General features: G+C 50.8%; 1 protein-coding gene across 2 annotated transcripts in view; it reads left to right on the plus strand.

The window, feature by feature from the left end:
• The first annotated feature begins 1,992 nt into the window (after positions 1 to 1,992).
• Positions 1,993 to 19,606, plus strand: part of CRTAC1 (cartilage acidic protein 1) — a 132,060-nt gene continuing 114,446 nt past the window's right edge. The window contains exons 1-2 of one of the 2 annotated variants that reach the window (XM_045568692.1): positions 1,993 to 2,189; positions 18,756 to 18,955. In XM_045568692.1, coding sequence (XP_045424648.1) covers positions 2,166 to 2,189; positions 18,756 to 18,955 — 224 coding nt within the window. In that variant the 5' untranslated portion in view covers positions 1,993 to 2,165. The remainder of the gene's footprint in view (positions 2,190 to 18,755; positions 18,956 to 19,606) is intronic. The other variant, XM_045568693.1, reaches the window with a different exon arrangement.

Here is a 19,606-nt window from a genome sequence, read left to right on the forward strand (position 1 = left end):
AAAAATAATAAGAACAGGCTGGTGGCATGATCCAGCAGGATACGGAGCCAACTGGACTCTTTATGGAGAGAGCTGGGGATCAGCTGTGCCCTCGGGACACAGTCTGTTTGCTGCTAGGTGAGGGCTCTTGGTCTGGGGCCCTAGATTAAGTTTTAATGATCCATGCACCCCCCTCAAGTTGTCTGTCAACGTGTGACTATGTGCGTGAGCATTTTTCTTAGAAACGGATTCATACATTTATCAGATTCTTGAAAGGTTCAAAAGGGTCTGTGATCCTCAGAAGGAAGGTGATTGTAAACCACTGTCCTAAACCCCTGGATAAACAGGTTGACATTAGACAGAGCCCCAAGAGACCTGGGATCCAATGATCCTGCAATTATATTCTAAAGGTGTGTGTGTGTGTGTGTGTATTTGTTTGTATATTTTTCTAGGAAAAAAGATTCAGTATTTTTTGCCAGATTCTCAAAGGAGTCCACAGCCCTCAAAGGTTTGATGGGGGCTCAGAAAGCTAGAAGGTTTGTTTATGCTAAGCTACTTCTTTTCAGGGAAAGATCAGAGGCCTGAAAACAGGGCCCAGAGTACATTCTGGTAGTTCTGCTCAAAATCTGAGCATAACAAGATCTGGGGCCAGGGACTGGCTAGCGAGCTCTCTATAAAAGAACACATTAAGTCATTTTAAGAGTCAAGTGCCCAGAAGGCAGACTAGTGAGTGATGACCACAATGGCATCAATATATGGGAAAACAGTCCTAGCTCCTTTCCTCTCTGATGGCAGATTCCCAGGTCTTTAAAGCCCTGTGCCCCAGCTTTCCGAAACCCGAAGGCCTTGCTCATGGAAGCTCAAAATTCATTCAATAAATACTTGTTGAGCGCCTACTATGTGTCAGGCTCTATTCTAGGCACAAAATAAGGGACTGGCCTTCAGAGCGTTATGGACCTAGGCCAGTTTCCTGCCCTGGACACAGGTATTTGGAGCATTGCTGACCAAGCGTGTTCTTCGAGAGCTTAGCCGCCCCCCCTCGCACCCCACCCCCCACTCCCTTGGCCCCTGGTCCAGAGAGGCCCAAGCCATCCCACTCAGCCCGGCGGGCAGGGGGTGAGGAGGAGCAAGCAGTACCTGTGAGCTAAGCGGTGAGGGAGGCTGGTAGGACGCGTGGGGCCAGAGCAGGTGGGCCAGGCGCAGCCCGGGCACTGCTGGGGAGGGGGCTGGGCAGGCCGGGGTGGGGGCACCGCCGGCGGGGGGCGGGGGGCGGGGAGCGGGGGGAGGGTGGAAGAGGCGCTGCCCGCAGCCTCCCCGGCCTCTGCGCCGGATCTCCTAGCTGTGCTCGCCCGCTCCCCGCCCGCCGGGCCGTCGCGAAGCTCTGCTCTCCATACTGAGCAGTCCCCGGGAGGCGCTCGGACACGTCCCCAGGCTGGATAAAGATCGGCTCGGCGCTCGCTCCGCAGCGCGAAATCTCGCCATCAGCGCGGCTCGCGCGGCCGCTCTGGCCGGGCCCGGCGACGCCAGATCGCTATCGGGGGAAAGGGAAGGCAGCGCCGCTGCTCCCGCTGCCACCCTCGGCCCTGCGTGCGGGGCGGCTGAGGGGTCCTGGGGCTGGCCGCCCTCCCCTCCCCCTTCCTTCCCGGCGCTTACTCCCGAGGGACACCTGCTTCCCGCTGGCCCGGGGCCCCGCACCCCGCCAGGCGCCCTCTCCCCCTTCGCCAGGCCCCGCTGCCTCCTGAAGGTTACGCGACGCAGCGGCGGGGCGCGGGGGGCGCCCGCCCTCGCCGCCGCCTGCGCCGCCGCCCACCCCAGTGCCCGCCGCGCCGGGCCAGCCTGGCTGCCGGCTGCTGCCACCGCAATCCCGGCTCCTAAATCAGCGCGGGGAGGCGCCCGCACCCCCCACCCGGCTCCCCCGGCTCCCCGGGACGCGATTGGCCGCGCGGGCGCCCCCCTCCCCGGGCCCGCGGCTCCAGCTGTCGCGCCATTGGCTGCGGGCCTCCGCCAGCCTTTACATAAGCCGGGGCGCGCTCGAGTGGAGTTGTATAAAGCGAGCGCGCGGCGTCGGGGCGGGAGGCTCGAGGCCAGCCCGGGACCGGGGCTGGGAGCTGGAAGGCGCCGGCAGAGGCGGCAGCGAGCGCTCGCGCTGCGACGCCCCCAGGCGGCGGGGCTGAGAGAGCCAGAGGATGGCTGCGAGCGCGGACCCCGGCGTGAGTACCCGCTCCCCGTGCCCCCACCCCTCAGGCGGAGAAAGTTTTTCCAGCCTCCTCGCCCCTCCGGATCCGCCCGCAGGGCTGGCGGGGATGCCGCCTGGGAACCCGGGAAGACCGAATCGCGAAGGCGGCGGCTTTGCTCCCAACTTGCCGAGAGGCGGTGGACTCGGTTGGCGCGCTGAGCCTCCCCCGCGGGCTGGGGGCGAGGCGGGCGCCGGGCTGGAGGTGGCGGAGAGGTGGGAGCCGAGGTGTGGGGGCGACGGCACGCAGCTGGCAGGGAAGGTGTTGGGGGCGCACTGGATGTCAGCTATTTGGGGAGGGGGCGCCGGGGCTGGGAGGGGCGGAGCAGGTGAGGAGGGATGTGCTGGGGGAATGGAGGAGTCACCCAGCCAGCCAAGCTGAGCTCCGGGCTGGGGAAGAGTCGGCCGAGTGTCTGCGCTTCGGGGCTGGGGAAGAGCCCCGGGAGGCTGGCTCTTCTTCCCGGGGGAGGCCGAGCTCCCGGGCACAGCGCTGGGTGGTAGAGAGCTCCGGGAGCCAGCCCCGCGCGCGACGTAGCTGCTAGCCGCCTTTTGCTGGACCGAGGTGTGGTCTTGCTTTCAGGCTGTCTGAGACAAGCTCGCTTCAGGCATTTCAGGGAAACTGGGGGTCCCCCTTGACCCCGTGGGAGCACTTGGAGGCTTTGATGGGGCAGCAGGCCGGGCTTGGGGGCATGCCCAGCAATGCAGCGCCCTTCTGTTCAGTACAGTAGTTGGGAGTCCTTGTTAGTCCCGCTTCTGCAGAAACCAACTCAAGAATTCAAAGTCATCCCAGCCTGGATGGAGCCTCCCAGAGTGGCGGGGAAATGCTCCTAGGGCTGAGGAGGGGGAGCTTCCTCCGGGAATGACTAATGAATATTGCTGCTGCTGGTGGTGGGTGCACTTCTCTGGGCCCCAGGAGGTGCGTTCATTCTCCTGGCAGGACACATTCTTGAGTCACACTTGAGGTATCTTCTGGGATGGGTGCAGGACTTCCTAAGTGAAGCCAGGTGGAAAAGAAGGGAAGAGTGTTCCGGCAACAGAGGACAGCTCTATGGTGCTGTCTTGAGTCAATGAAAAACTCATGTGGGAAAAGCTCCTGATGGGAGAATTTAGACCCTGATGACTTGCGGCTGGAGATATCCAAGACTGAATTAGAGTGAATTCAGGAGTCAGCCTGCACCTCTCTCTCAGCCGCGGAGAGGGAGATATGGAGGCTGACTAGGGGGGACATGGCAGCTGTTCCAATATGGTTTTTGAAGAAGTGTTCTCTCTCTGACTCGGTTAAGAACATCCTTCTGCCAACTGGTCCTAAAGTCAATTTAAGAGGCAACGCAGGGAGTTTAGGGTCTTGTTGCTGACACAGAAGACCCCAACTAGAATATCCCAGTTGGTACTAATGGACTCTGGAGAAGGTCAAAGACGGGGTGGTGGTTACCTCTCTGCAGCTGTTCAGTTGGGGCTGTCTCCTTCACCTTACCCGATCTCTGAACATGGGTGTTCAAATTCCTAGGGTAGCTGCTCCAGCCTGGAGATCTTTTATGGGGCCTATCAATCCATATCCCAAACCCCAGTCTTTCCTCTGCCTGCAGTCTACATTTTTCTGCTGCATTTCCAAAGACCTTCTCACCACTGGGGACTTCTGCAGCAAAATACCTGCTTGTTGCTCTTTCTTCCCTTCTCTCCATCTGGGCTGCACCTGGTGTTCTGAACCTTGATGTTTATTTCTTGGCACCTTGATGTTTGGTTAAGACATCCTATGGCTGCACGGGGGTGCTCCTGGGAATGTGTGGACCAATGGCCTGTGTAATGCTATGGAGTGAAATGTAAGACTCTTGTAGGGATCAGGCCACCTACCAGGAAGGCAGTCCTACTAAACAGCTTGTGACAGCCTCCGGTTCTCAGGCTTCCTTGCTGCCTGCTGAGGTGGTGGAAGTTTAAAGGTGGAGCAGGCTCTTTGGCTTCCAGTAGGGGGCGCCAAAGGTACCTGGCTCAGGACCACTGACTTTCTCACTTCTTGTCCTTCACTGGCCATAGCAACTTCATGCTTTAAACCAGCTCAGGCCACAGCCCTCAACCCTCACCGCTGTAATTGGAGGCCTTCTACCACATGCTTCCTGGACTTCAGGTGGTCCTATGACCTTAGGTGCAATGGGCCAGGTGCAAGGACAACATTCCAAGGAGACAGAGCTGGTACACAGCCCCACCGGCTCTCTGAGATCATTCCTTTGTGCTTGGCACTGGTGTAGTCTTTGAGTTCTTTAAGGGCTCAAAGTCCAAGAACATTAGAGCCAGAAGAAAGGAGCCTTGGAGAGCATCTAGTCCACCCCATCCCATCCCCAATGCTCGCATGCACGCTTAGTTTACAGATGAGAAAACTGAAGCCCAATAAAGGCAAGTGTATTGCCCAAGGTCACATGGCTATTTGGTGGAAGAGATGGGCCTAGTTCCTAGAACTCCTGCTCTCTGCAGAGCTTTTTCCACCTCAGTGACCTGCTTCCTCTTCACTATGAAGTTTCCCTATGCAGTAGGTACTTGGAATTACTGACTGCCCAGACCTTAATAAATCAATAAATCTAGTAAATTTGGGGAGATTTCCTTTGAATCTGTTATTTAGAGTGAGGAGGTGAGAAGAGAAAGTTCTTGTAATGTATATGCACAAGTCATAGATATCCCTAATTGTTCTTTACCGCTCCTCCACTGTCTTGTCTCAGTATTCCCAGTAGTGTTTTAGGCAAAAGCCATGCAACTCCAGGTTTCTGTCCATACATTTAGGAATCAGAAGTGCCCAGTCCCTCACAGTGGTCTTGGGACTGAGGCCTGGAGCTCTTCTTTTCCTCCACTAAGGGCTGCTGGAGTGTGGTCTGTCTGTCCTGCAGCCCCACCACTGCCAGTGGGACCTCTCATGCTCAGATCCTAGATGAACTGGAGAGTTTCCAACGAGTATTTGCCTATCTGCCCCATCCTTGCTGCTCCCAGCTCAAGGTCAGAGAGCTAGGATGTTCTATTTTTGCAAAATCCTTATGTTCAAGCTTCTTGGGTGACCTGGAAGATTCTACCATTTCCATTGCCTTTTCTTCTCTTCTATGAGTCTGGCTGTCGACATCTGAGCTGGGCACTGGGAATGAGGTTTGCTGAGTGGCCTGTGGGCTGCCCCCTCGTTTTCCTCTCCCCAGCTAGCTTCCTTGCATACTGTATGGACTTCCTCTGGGTTCCCCTCACAGCCTCAGCACACCTTGGCGTGGCCCAACCTCGTGGGGAACCCACTGCTGCCAGAACTCTGACAGGCAGAATCCTCTTCTCTCCCTAAGACTCACGAAAGGGATGCTTGTTGTCAGGGAAGATGCTCGAGTCTTCTCATCTCCTTCACACTCACAGACAGGTTGGGTCTTCATCTTTAGGGGGACAAGGGAGGTGGCAGGATAATGTGGGCCACCAGAGAGCAACAGCCACCTTCTTTAAAGTGGAGTCCCAAGGGGCTGTGCTTGAGATCTTCTCCACTGCCAGCTCTGGCTGGAGAAATGTGCCTGCTTGGCTTGGTCTAGTTCTAGAAAAGGCCAGAGAATTTAATCATGTAAAATCCAGTGATAACACGAGCCCAGTGGATTGTTGTTTGAACGGGGAAGGAGGTATAGAGTTTGAGAAGTGGCGTTAGACACTGAGAAAACAAGGAGTGGTCCCTTTCTCGAACCCCACTAGGTGGTTGGTCCTTACCCCACTCCCATAGTAATGGTAAGGACATACGCTTAGAATCTGGCTCCCTGCTTCCTGGCTTAGAGACCTTGCATAGACCACTAAGCCTCTGCATGCCTCAGTTTCCTCCTCTGCTAAATGGTGAAGCTGAGAGCCACGTGATGGGGGTAGGGTAGCAAAGATTGAGGGAGACAATCTTTGGTATAGTGTGCCTCTGCCCTTGGTAAGGTGTAAAGACGTATTTGGTTGGAAAGGGATATTCCTGCTAAATCATCAGGAACCCCCAGGGTCGTCTTTGTCCCAGCAGGTAAGGCTGAGTGTCCAGGTTTGCACATCAGCCTCTGCTCACAGCAACATCGGGGTTGATGGACAAGGCCTTCTTGGCAGGGCTCCCTCCTTGCCTTTTCCCCTCCCCCACCTCAGGGTTTTCACTTTGGGGTTCTACCATGCTTGGGAAAAAGAAATTTTACAGGTCCCAGGATAATTCTGAATGTGATGGAGGGCCCTGAGCTATTGATTCCTAAGGAAGGATCTTTCTGCTGGGAGAAGCCTTCCTCAGAGCCCAGTGATTTAAGAGTGCTGACAAATCCGTGCTCACCGAACCTCCTGCAGGCTGCAGATACAGGCTTCCGGGCCAGCCTGGGCTCTGCTAGGAATTTCTGGAGAGCCTGGCTGGTTGCTTAAGGGACATAAACCTGTGAACTCTGTTTAGGAGAAAGTATGAAATCAATTGGTTCATTATCACACCAAACACACCCTGGACTACTTAGGGCATTTAAGAAACGAGAAGCAGCAAAGGACTGAGAGGTTGTGTTGGAAAAGTGCAGAAAGGTGTGAAGGGGTTGGGGAAAAGGAGGGGACAGGAAAACCTTTTTTCCACTGAACCACTCATGATCTTGACCTTATTGAAGTCCTTGGGCAGTGACTAGAGGAGTTACACACACCCCCCACCCCGCACCCCGCACACACATACTGACATATGTCAATGTCTGGAGACATTTTTTATTATTAGAACTAAGGTAAGGGGTGCTACTAGTACCTACTGGGTGGAGGCCAGGGATGCTAAACCTCCTGTAATGCACAGGACATATCCACAACAGGGAATTATCTGGCCCAAAATGTCAATAGTGCCAAGATTTGAGAAACCATGGACTAGAGCATTGTAACTTGGAATCACAGCACGTGAGCAGTGGGAGGGATTTTACAAGTATTCATCCAGTTCTCCCATTTCGCCACTGAGGACACTGAGGTCCAGAGAGGAGAGGGGACCAGCCAGGGTCATACAGAGAGCAAGTGGCAGAGCTGGTCTGGGATTCAGATCTGCTCTCCCCTGAGACTGACTTACCCAGACTCTCCCAAAGTTGTTGTGAAAATTAAATGTGAGCTGTGAAAACACTTAGAAAATGATAAGGAGACTATATTAATATTGCTGTTATTAAGAATCGGGGAGTTTGGCAAGTTCTATTTCTGGGTATGGCACTGACTCATTGTATCATGTTGGACACATCATTCCCCCACGCCCTTGCCTCTCCATGAGTGTGTGTGTGTGGTGGGGGGTGGTCTTAGCAAAAAATAAGTACATCATAATCATTCTCTTTAGATTTGCCCTTCAGAAACCCTAGACACTTAAAAAAAAATAGAAATTTTCCTTGAAAGAAATCATGTTGACTTCGTAAGAAGCAAAGCGTTTACTTCTTGGAAAAATTCCAGTACCGTGGCCCTGTGAGTTGGTTCCAGCCCAGGAAATCTGATCAACATCCGGAGGAGAAACTGATAGCTCCACAAATGACAAGAGACTGGATTTGTCCCCACTCCCTGTGAGAAAGGGAGATGGCAACTTCGAGTTCTCTGCCACCCTTTCCTACTCAGCCCTCTTGGCACAGGGAAGTTCTGCAAGGAACTTCAATGAGGGATGGGAAGGTGTGTCATTAATTAGTAAAACCTTGTTTACTTAACAGACATATTCTTGAAGAGCTCTTCCAAGGGACATTTTGACATATTACTTTAATTAGCTATAGAAGAATCGAGAGTGCAGAGAGTATAAAATGACCCTCTCTGTTGTTTCCAGTTACTCTTATCTTTGTTTGCACCTGACAAGTACAGTGACAAGGTTGTGGGAATCACTGCTGAGCTCTGGGAATGTCCTGGAGACCAGAGACTGGAGGAGAGCCTGCAGGGACTTCTTCTCTCCCTTACATCAGCCTTTGCCTGCCTAGAGAGCAGCCACCCCTGTGGAGATTTCTGCATTGGCACCCCAGCCCTCCTTTGGTGTATATCTATCTTAAAGGAACCGTCGTGTTATGCAAATCTTGACATGGCTCTCAGGAGGGGGACCAGGCCTGTGAGCCCGAATTTCCCCTGCTGAATGGGCAGAGGAGATCATGTAAGAGTGGTGAGAACAGCCTCGGTTGATGTTTGTCACACAAGGCATAGCCCTGGTCTTGTCCTCCTTGTGCTCAGGATTGGAGATAGGAAGTCACTTGAGACCCCCCTAGAGGACTGAGGTTACATCCCTCCCTACCCTCATGGGAGCATCACTACATAGATTCCGGCCATGCCTCTCCCGTGTGTCCTGAGGCAGGTCCCTTAGCTTCTGGAGGTCAGTCCCTGTAGTCAGAGGAGTTGGGTGACAAGCCCTTTCCATCACCAGCAGTTTCTTCCTCTAAGTGATGTCATTCCCTCTCACCCTGGTCTCTAAGAACAGCCTCTTTCTTAGAAATCATAATCATGCACCTTTCATCTGAGAAGCTGTGTATGTCTAAAGAGGCTCTTGGAGATGTAAGAGTCCCCCAGAAGGAGAAGTGCTGCCTCGTGAACAGTGCGGGGAAGACACTGCCATTTGTTCTCAGCTGCAGATTCAGTGCCTGGCACGGCGCTCGGCACGTAGAGGGGCTCAGTGGGTGCACAAATGAGTAAGTGGATGAAGGTGGCCATTCTGGGGCAGAGGTGGCCCTTGGTATAAAGTGGCTCTTCAAACTGGCCTCAGACAGGGATGCCTGCTTCCCTTCTAGCTACTTCCCAGAGCTGGCACTTGGCACCGGGGCTGTGCAGACCTCTGAGGGTCCCACCGGTCCAGCAGGGCTTGAGGGCCCCGTGCGAGGCCCACCCCATGAGATGGTGGCCGGCTCTGAGCCTTGGGCAAGGCCAAGTTTCTCCTCCTTTTCACCACGCTCTGACTGCCCCCCTCCCCACCAGCCCGCTGCAAGGAAGCTCGGTGCATGTTTACCTCGCTTTAAGCCGATAGAATAGATGAAAATTTGGATTTCCACTGAAGACAAACTAGAGAGTGAATCATTGCTTCACAAAAAGATTCCTGGGAGGATGTTTTTAAATAGCAAGATCCACTAATGCATTTTAAATGATTTAGTGAAAAAAAAAAAAAAACCTGGACTATAGACTATTAGGCCTGGAAAAGAACTTCGGAGGTCATCCAATGGCGCTGCCCCACCCCCGCCCAAGTGTGTTCAAGTCTCCGCTATGATACTGTCACTTGCTTTTCAGAAACATAGTCTATCCAGCCTGCACACTGCTGCCCAAAGTCTAAAACACCCTTTCAAAAATGCAAGTCGATCATGTCTTCACCCAACTTCCAAAACCTCCCCTACGGTGTGACTCCAGGCTTCTTACCTTGGCACAGCAGGCTCTGCTGGCACAGTGGCTGCCTGCGTGCCAGACTGTGTGTCCCCCTTCTCCCTGCCCTCCCCTCTTCTCTCTCCTCCACCCCACGTCCCAGACACCACATCCAGCAGCAGCGACTACATTTGCAGCATGCAGCAAGCCGGCTCGTACCCATGCCTTTGGTCCACAGGTCTCCACACCTGGAACCCCAATTCACCTTCTCCGGAGAGCCTGTCCTGCCTCCCCGTCCCACCCACCTTGTTAGTTAATCTCTCCCTCCCACGGCCTACATGGACTTTGTACCTGTTGCTACTCTGAACTTACCCCACTGTATTGCAGCGCACCCCTGAAAGACCAGAAGCTCCTTGAGGTCAGAGGCCATGCTTTCTTCATAATTTCTAACCTGGCCCATAGGCATCTTCTAAATGTTTGGGGAATAAAAGTATATTGTGTATAGCGTAGTATGCTGAGGGGTTCTGCATATGGAAAGCAGTATTTAAGGAGTCAAAGAACTCTGCTAGGGTCTCTAGACAGATTAGTAACAGAGGCAAGCCCATTCCTCAAATTCCAGAGTATTCCATTCAACCTATGTCAACTACTCCTGGAAGAGGAGCACCTAGCAGGCCCAGACTCCATCTCCTGAGATGCATTTGTAAGTTCAAGAGATACGAGTAGTAGTAATAGTGTGATTGTTGCTACCATTACCTACCGTGTATGGACTTACTCTGTGCCGGGCACTGCGATCATCACTTAGCCGGCAACTCACGTCATCCTCACGGCAACCTGATAAGCATTACTTCCCATTTTACAGAACTGGAAGTCTGAGCACTTAATAATTCTTATTAAGAACTACTATGCCTTGTGCCTAAGGCTAGGAGACTCCATTTGTCCTCTCCCTTTCCGAAACACCATTTCATTAGCCCACTGGCCTCTGGCACCTCCTAGCCTGGGTCTCCTGAGCTTTTGTCTGCCTTTTGCTGGAGCAGGACCAAGTCTCCTATCTGTCTGTGAGTGCTGCCACCAGCAGTGCCTGGAGCTCTCTCCAGGTAGGGAGAGGAAGAGGAAGCCTTATATTTTCTTGGCACTGGGGAAGGTGCATAGGACATGTATGCATCTGGAGGGTGAGGAGGTGCAGATGTCTGGAGTTTGTGTTCCAGGCTGGCCATGCAGAGGACCAGGACAGGGGACAGAGTAAGTACACAAGAAATAATGAATGAATGAATGGATGGATGGATGGATGGATGGCAGCATTCTTGCTCACTTGGGCCACACACAATATTTGCCTCCTATCTGGCCTCTCTGCTTCCCTTCCAGCCCTCTTGTGGCCTTCTCCACGTTGTGCTGCTGTAGTATTCCTTCTAACACTCCCCTCCAGCCAGGGCATTCTCTGACCTGTTGGGCCCATGTCACATCCCTGGCAGTAGGGACAGAAAGACTGGGCAGCTCTGAGAGGTTTATGCAACAGAATCGGCTCGGTGAGCCAGTGGTTGTGAAGGATGAAGCAGCGAGTTTGACACCAGATCGCCAGCCTCAAGGGCAGTGCTGGGGTTTGGACAGGCCCAGTGACTGGCATCCCACTCCCTGACTCAGATTCAGGACCCACTGAGAGGGAGGAACGGGGAGAGGGGTGGGGCACGGGCAGATGGAGATGAGAATCGGCAGGCCAGCCCTCTCCAGATATTGCCAAATGTCCCCAGGGACAGAGGGTAACAAAATTGTCCCGGTTGGGAACCACTGCTCTGATCTGATGGAAAAGTCCTCTAGCAGGAAACACGAGGGGTGGGAAACAAGGGCTCCCTCGCAACGTGTGACCCAGGCACAGGACCTATGGCAACAGCAGGGTCCCCCCACCTTTGCAGGGGTCCACTCTGTCTACTTTGCTCTTCCTTCCCACTCCTCCTCCTGCCTCTCCTTGTCCAGCTAACTCTGTAGCATCCTCAAAGTTCAGCCACAGCACTGTTCCTCTCGGAAGTGCTCCCAGCTCCCCCCCCACTGGCTAACAGAGATCGCTCTGTGCCCCTCCTCCCAGCACCCCTTGCCCTGTACTGCCCGTGTTGGGATGTTGGACTGACAGCTTTCTTCCTGTGACCCCAGGACCTAACATGATGCCAGGCTCATTGAGGGGCCACAGGAAGTGTGGGTTAGTTATGGGTTAGTGAGCCAGGGCAGCTTCTGTTAGCTCTTTTCCAACGTTGCCTGAGTTCCAGGAGCTGTTTTGTGGGTCTCTGGTGGCCCAGCCCATGAGGGGCAGAGCGTTCCTCTCCCTCGTGTCTCAGCATCCCTACAAGTGTCTGAAAAGGGTCTGTGTTCTCTGCTTGTTCCCAGCATCTGAATCATTTGGGCCTCATGTTTTTGCAAGAACTTGGGGTGTGTCCTTGGCTCATTCAATAATTGTGAAAGAGTTGCTTGCCCTGAAAATTGCCCTGGAGGCCTCACCCCACAGCTGCCTGACCCCACGTCAGACAGTCCAGGTTGCCTGGTTACTGGTTTTCAGACCCAGTTCAGGAAAGTCCCGAGGACACAGAAAATGGCGTTTGGCTCCATGTGACCCACAGCCATGTCTGAAGGCCATCTAACCTTCAAGTTCTCTGTGTAAAAGGAAGGGAAATGAGCAAGGAGGCTGCCTCCTGCCTGGCCCCACGCCTTCCCTGTATAGCTCGCTTAACCCTTGAAACCTCAGCAGGTCACATGATCCCCATGTTACACATAAGGACGCCAGAGATCAGAAGGATTAAGGAAAGCCCCAAGGCTACTGTGTGGTGGAGTTGAGACCCAAATCCAGGTCACTGACTCCAAGCTTTGGCTTCTTTCTCTTTCTCACTCTCCCCTGCTCTCCATCTTGCTGAGGATTGTTGAAAAAGTTTGCTTATAGAGCATTTTTTAAGAAATTATTATTACAAAGCAATTCTTCTCATAGCCTGAAACACAAGTCCTACCGTCTCTGGCCCTTATGAAGACCCTTCTTTTCCCCCCTTCCCCACCCCTCCCCTGCAGGAGGAGCTCACGTTCCTTGCAGGGGCGCCATGTGCTCTGGCCCCGTGCCCCTCTGCCCAAGCTCTGCCTTGATAATTAGCCTCCTCAGGACTGCTGTGCCCCGGGGAGCCTTCCATTGCCCTTACTCGGGGTGTCACAGCTAGGATTCCACAGCTGCTACACTGCCTCCTGGGAGAGCTCCCTGAAGGCAAGGACCAGGTTTTATTCATCTTTGCATGAATATGGGGTACTGTGTACTATGTACTACTCTAGTGCCACTCGTGCTGGTGAGTACTACCCACAGTACTCTAATGCACAGTAGGTGCTTGGTACAAGAGCAGGGTGAGTACAACTCATAGTACTCTAATGCACAGTAGGTACTTGGTACACAAGCAGGGTGAGTACTACTCACAGTGCTCTAATGCACAGTAGGTGCTTGGTACACAGGCAGGGTGAGTACTACTCACAGTGCTCTAATGCACAGTAGGTACTTGGAACACAAGCAGGGTGAGTACTACCCACAGTGCTCTAATACACAGTAGGTGCTTGGTACAAGAGCAGGGTGAGTACTACTCACAGTGCTCTAATGCACAGTAGGTGCTTGGTACACAAGCAGTCAAGAAAACAAAAAAGTTCCATTCAACCTATTTTTTCATTCTATTTTTAACCTTTCTACCTGTTCTCTCAAAGGATTCAAATGTGCACAGCGGTGTGACAAGAGGCTTCCGGAGTCAGCCATGTAAAATGCGAGGTCACTCCGGGTGCTGCTGCCCTGTGCTTCAGGCAGTATCATCCTGCTCTGCTTTCTTCCCCAAACTTCATCCCCCCCTCCTCCTTTGACACTCCCTAGATAAATAGATTTTCTTTATATACTTCAACCAGCCGATGATGAATTTTGGTAGCAGAGACATTTTTCACTTCAAATCAGATTGCAGTTTACACTCCCATCTGGGGACCACGAGTCTGGGGCAGTGGTTCTCAGCCCAGACTGTCCGTTAACATTATCTAGGTAGTTTCTAAAAATATAGAGTGCCCAAACCCCATGCCAGACCAATTAAACCAGGAAGCTAGGTGAGGGACCTGGGCAGCAGCATATCCCTACACATGCCCTGCGCCAGGTGACTCTTTGGGGCGGCGAGGGTTCAGGGCCACTGGTCTAGTCTTGCCCAGGCATCCCCTGACAGCCTCTTGGGCATGCAGACTCTCGGGTGCCACCCCAGACCAACTGAATCAGAATCTGCATTTTAACACGGTGCTCAGGTGATTGGTAAGCACATTACGGTTTGAGAAGCGTTGCTTTAGAGAAAGAACAGTTTTTAAACAACTGTGACAAGTTGCAAGCAGTTTCTGCTGATTGGCATTATCATTTGGACATATTCCTTCCTTTCTCTTATTTAAGAAATATTAATAGAGTGCCTGCGAGGTACCAGATACTATGACGGTTTCTGGGAACATGCGTCTCTATCTTCGCCTGCAAGTTCCTGCTGGTACCATTCTCTCTAGGCTCTGCCCAATGGTCCCTGTCTCCTTGACCTGACCCAGCCTCCAGCTCCCACCCTTCTCCCTCTTGTCACTCCTGCCCACTGTGGTAATTTGACCTTGAGCTGAAGACAGCTGGTACTTTGAATGTGGAAGATAAACCTTGCCTGAGAAGCCCTGGGGATTGCATAGCCCTGGGATTGATTTCGGCTCCTTAGATCTAGAGGCAGACGAGAATGTTCGTGAACCAATCTTGTACCTTCACTGTAGTATATTGCCTGGTGTCATGGCTGGGAGCTGTAGTATAGAACCTTGCTGTAGTCGACGTGTAGTTCTGTAGTTTATGGAACAGCATCACCCACACCACCTGGGAGCCTGTTAGAAATATAGAATCTTGGGCTCTAGTGCAGAGTTATTGGATCAGAATCTGCATTTTAACAAGACCATCAGGTGATTCATGTACACGTTCACATTTAAGAAGCACCAAAGCACTGGAATAGAACGGTGCTTCTCAAATTTTGCAACGTGTTAGAATCACGTGGGAGCTTTAAAAAATCTGATGCCCAGGCTGCATCCTTTGCCAATTAAGTCAGACTATCTTGGGATGAGACCCAAGTATTAGTATTTTTTTATTGTGATGAAATATACAGAACATAAAACCTGTCGTTTTAACGATGTTTAAGTGTATAGTTCAGTGACATTATGCACATTTACATGGTTGTGCAACATCACCACCATCATCCACAGAGCTCTTTTCATCTTTCGAAACTGAAACTCTGTACCTGTTAAACACTAACTCCCCAAACCCGTCCCCCCAGCCCCTAGTAACCAACATTCATTCTTCTTTCTGTCTCTATTAATTTGAATACTCTGGATACCTCATATAAGTGGAATCACACAATATTTGTCCTTTTGTGACTTTTATTTCACTTAGCACAATGTCTTCAAAATTTATCTACCTTGTAGCATATATCAGAATTTCCTTCCTTTTAAAGGCTGAATAATATTCCATTGTATTGTATATATGTATTATGTATATATATATCCCACATTTTTGTTTATCTATTCAATCATTTGTGTATCCATTCAACCATCGATGAACATTTGGGTTGCTTTCACCTTTTGGCTATTGTGAATAATGCTGCTATGAACATGAATGTACAACTGTCTGTTTGAGTCTCTTTTTTCACTTCTTTTGGGTATATATCCAGAAGTGGAATTGCAGGAGCATATGACAATTCTAATTTGGATTTTCTGAGGAACTGCCATACTGTTTTTCACAGCAGCTGCGCCATTTTACATTCCCACCAGCAATGCACAAGTGTTCCAATTTCTCCATATCTGCACCAACACTTGTTACTTTTTTAAAATTATAGCCATTCTAATGGGTGTGAAATGGTGAAATATCATTGTGGTTTTGATTTGCATTTCCCTAATGATTAATGATACTTTTTGTACTTATTGGGCATTTATATACCTTTAGAGAAATGGCTATTCAAGTCCTTTGCCCATTTTGGATCAGGTTGTTTAGTTTTTGTTGTTGAGTTGTAGGATTTCTTTATATAGTCTGAATATTACTACCTTACCAGATATATGATTTGCAAATGTATCTCCCATTCTGTGGGTTGCCTTTTCCCTCTTTTCATAGTGTCCTTTGATGCACAAAAATTTTTGATTTCGATTTAGTCTATTTTATCTATTTTTTTCTGTTGTCGCCTGTGCTTCTGGTATCTTATCCAAGAAATTATTGTCAGGGATGAGAATTTTTTGAAAGCTTTCCCAGGTGATTTCAATGTACAGCCAAGATTGAGCAGTGTTTCTCAACTTTCAATAGGCATTCAAATCACCCAAAATCTTGTTAAAATGCATATTCTTATTTGTTAGGTTGAGGGTGGGACCCAAGTGTCTGCATTTCTAACCGCCTCCTAAATGATGCCGATGCTACGGATTGGCAGACCGCTCTGGGTACCCAGGAGGTAGAAGAGTATTTCAGTGGTCTCTTTCATGCAGGCCCTGAGAATAGAGGATAGATATTTACCAGACCTTTCTTCTAAGCTTTGTCACCACAACTGTTTCCCAATCCACCGTCAAGATAGCCCAGTGCTTGCTCTCCAACTTTCTGCTGGTACTAAGCAGTCCTGGTGGGTGCCCTGGGTGCCTGTCACGTGGCAGAGGAATGCAGTGGAAAGGTTGTGTTCTCCCTGTCCCCCACTCCCTCTCCGGCCTCAGGGGGAGGCCCTCCACTGGTCTGCCCATGCCGGGTGAGTTCACATCCTCACTAATGATGGCCCGCTCCTCTCTGGCCTTGGCCCCTGTGAGAGAGCTACTGTAGAGCCCTGCCGAAAAGCTGTTTTGTTCAAAATATATTTAATATGCTCAGAAAGAAAAACCACACAGGTTGGTCTGAAGTTTATAGAAGAAGCTCAGGGGGAAAAAAACTGCTGAAAATCTGCTTCTAAAAAAAAATCCTTTAATCCATCATAGAATTTTAGAGTCAGAAAGGACTTTTAGAGAACTGCTCTCAAACCTTCATTTTGGAGAAAAAAGCTGAGACCCAAAGAGGTTGTGACTTGTTCAAGGTCATCAAGCAAAAGAGAGGTCAGCCCATAAGTACGTTATTTCTTTTTCATCTTGCTTTGAGTTGTTTATCTAGAAGTGGATAACACAGAGCAGCCACTTCTTTCATACGGCTCCTTTAATTAAAAGTTCTACTTTTCAGAGAAAAGGTAAAAATCAAGAGGCTAGATCATGGTTTTTACCCCTCATGGCCTTCATTAGAAGTTTTCTACCAGTTAAGCTTGTAGTACCCTAAATAGGACCTGCCTCCCTGTTGGCAGTGACCCCAGTTGCGGGTGTGGTGTCTGGAAGGAACTAACCAGCTTCTAGAAGGCACACCCAATGCCAGTGTTCTCTTCCGTGCCTATTGCTGATGTTGTGAGCTGATCACAGCACTCTTTCCAGCCCCTGCCAATCAATTGGATTTGGCTCTCAAGTTGAAATTCATTTGCCTTCACTACAATAGAGGTCATACCTTGAAAAGTCCAGTGACCTTCAGATTCATGCTACATTTCAGCATGTCTACATTAGTTATTAAATACTCTTTAGTTTCTCATCCACCCCTGCAGACACCCAGCTATTCATTAATCCAATTATGACTTTCCTTTATCCAATCAAACTTCCTGCCAAGTTGCAAGGCTCTTGTAGTGATGCATTTGTCTTTAGTGATTAAACAGCCCAGCAAAAGATGCTGTCCTGTTCAGACGTCTCTGTAATTTAGAATGACCTCAGTGTGGTATCGCAACACCCACCGTGTGCCCTATGAACACGCTACAAGAACCTCCTTTCCAGGAAAGCTGACTGAGGTCATTTTCTGTCCTGCAATTGGAGCCTTGCCTCTGTGTCTCTCTGCAGCCTCTCCAGCAAAGCATTAGGGAGGCTTCCGAATCATGTTTGGCTCCGAAGGCAATGCCTGGGCCCTTCGCTTTGGTCTCTGGGTCCTTGAACAGGAGCAAGCTCATTTGCTGGCAGCAGCATCTGTCTCCATATGGGGAGACAGTCTTCAGATCTTCCTTGCTCTTCTCTTCATTAAGACATCAGCCTCACTCAGCCGTGCTCTCGGCTGCCAGGCGCACTGACAAGCCAGCAGGAAAAGTTCCATCCAGAAGAGGTTTGCTGCCTTCTGAAGGCAGGAAAGTACCGCTTTGCCTGCTGGGACTAGACCCACGCAGGCTTTTTGGGACTCATTCCAGTGGAGTTCTTAAAACACTGTGAGTTCTGATTCTAGGCCTGTGGGCAGAATCTCAGGGTGGTGCCATCTGTAGTGTTCCAAGTGTCTCCCTTGCTCAAGCTCAAAGGGGGTGGAGTCCTTCCACCTCCTTGCCCATTCTCATCGGTCTCCTGGGTGTGTACCACCGGCTCCCATGGCCCCAGGCTGCTTGGCAACACCCTGAGTTATGTTAGAGATATAATAATGAATTATACAATGCATTATACATAATTAATTTATAATAAAACACACACGCAATGGTTTAATTTCTCCAAGTGAATGATGTGCTACCTGCCGGATCCTGCTGGAATGCCTCCCCTCACTAAACTGCTTCTTGCTCTGGAGGTGACGGCCGGCTGCCCCAGGGAGGGATCTTGGCTTGGGGAACCTGCCAAGTTGCAGCTTCCCCCCAGGCTGCCTCTGGGGTACATCCCACAGGAGGACAATCCTTCACTGCCTCTGTCATTCTAGATCCGGACACTTCTGAGGGTCTCACCCAAATGCTGCACTGTTTGAGAACTGTTATAGTCTCTATCCTCCCAGTCTTTTCCTATAGTATGGGAGATGCCTGTGTATTTATACTCTACTCCTCCGTCCTTCCTTCTTTCCTTCATTCTTTTTCTCATTCAATAAATATGAATAGAGTGCCTTTGATGTGCACTGTCCTTGGCTTGTTGTACGTCAGTGAAGGAAACAGACAAGGATCCTTGCCCAAGTGGAGCTTCCATTCTGGCCGAGGGAGAGGGAAGTAATGAGTAAATTGCACTGCATGTCCTGCAGTGATAGGCACCACAGAAAGAGAAAAGCAGAGCAGGATGAGGGAGGTCATCAGCACAGGGGTGCAGGCCGCAGTTGGAAAGAGGGTGGCCAGGGCAGGGCTTGCAGAGGAGCAGCAGCCTAGGAATGGCCAAGCCCTTGTGAGTGGGGCAGAAAGGCTCTTCTGGGCCTACCGGGATTCAGCTTTCCCGGGCTGCTTTGCCTACAGGTTCTTTGAGTAACGTTTGTAACTTTTGGTTTCAGATGTTCAGAATGTTACTGTTTCTGCTGCTGCTGTGGTTCCTGCCCCTCACTGAGGGATCCCAGCGGGCTGAACCCATGTTCACTGCAGTCACCAGCTCGGTGCTGCCCCCTGACTATGACAGCAACCCCACCCAACTCAACTATGGTGTGGCAGTTACTGATGTGGACCATGATGGGGACTTTGAGATCGTCGTGGCAGGGTAAGTGGCTCCCACCCTGAGTGTGACAGATATATTCGTCCGCTTTTGCTGTGGTGAGGCTGTGTAACAAATAGCTCGAAACCCAGTGACTTGCAACAACATGCAGTTTTACTGGCAGGTCTGTGGTCATCTGCAGCTCAGCTGTAGCTTAGCCGGGCTCAGCTGGAGTTCTGGGATGCCGTGGCTTTGCCTTTTGCTATAGCAGTGAGTTGGGACGGAGGGAGGTTTGGAAGAAGGGTGTTTGATCCACAGGCTTTTCAGGGAGAAAATTGGAACTCTCTGCCTTAAGGTACTCTCTTCTCATATTTAAGCCTCCTTGGTTCTACCTCCTAGTGTTACTTCCTTACTGGTGGGGCTCTAGGATCTCTATACAAGAGGGGCTTAAGGGTGACAATTATGGTAGAAGGGGATGCTCAAAGCCTCCTTTGCACAGCACTTTACACAAGACTAAGAAAACATCAGTTGACCATTTCAAAGAAGAAAGGAAGACGGAAGTTAAGAGGGAGAGCTAAACCTCCTCTAACCATGCCTTGGTGCTCCCTTCTGTCCTGGAAAGCAACACTGTATAGCAGGAAAAGCATAAGGGGGAGGCCAAAAAGCCCGAGTTCATGCCCTGGATGTACAACTTTTGAGCTGTGTGACCCAGAGTCA

The sequence above is a fragment of the Lemur catta genome, chromosome 14, assembly GCF_020740605.2.
Source record: "Lemur catta isolate mLemCat1 chromosome 14, mLemCat1.pri, whole genome shotgun sequence".
In the NCBI taxonomy this organism is placed as follows: Eukaryota; Metazoa; Chordata; class Mammalia; order Primates; family Lemuridae; genus Lemur; species Lemur catta.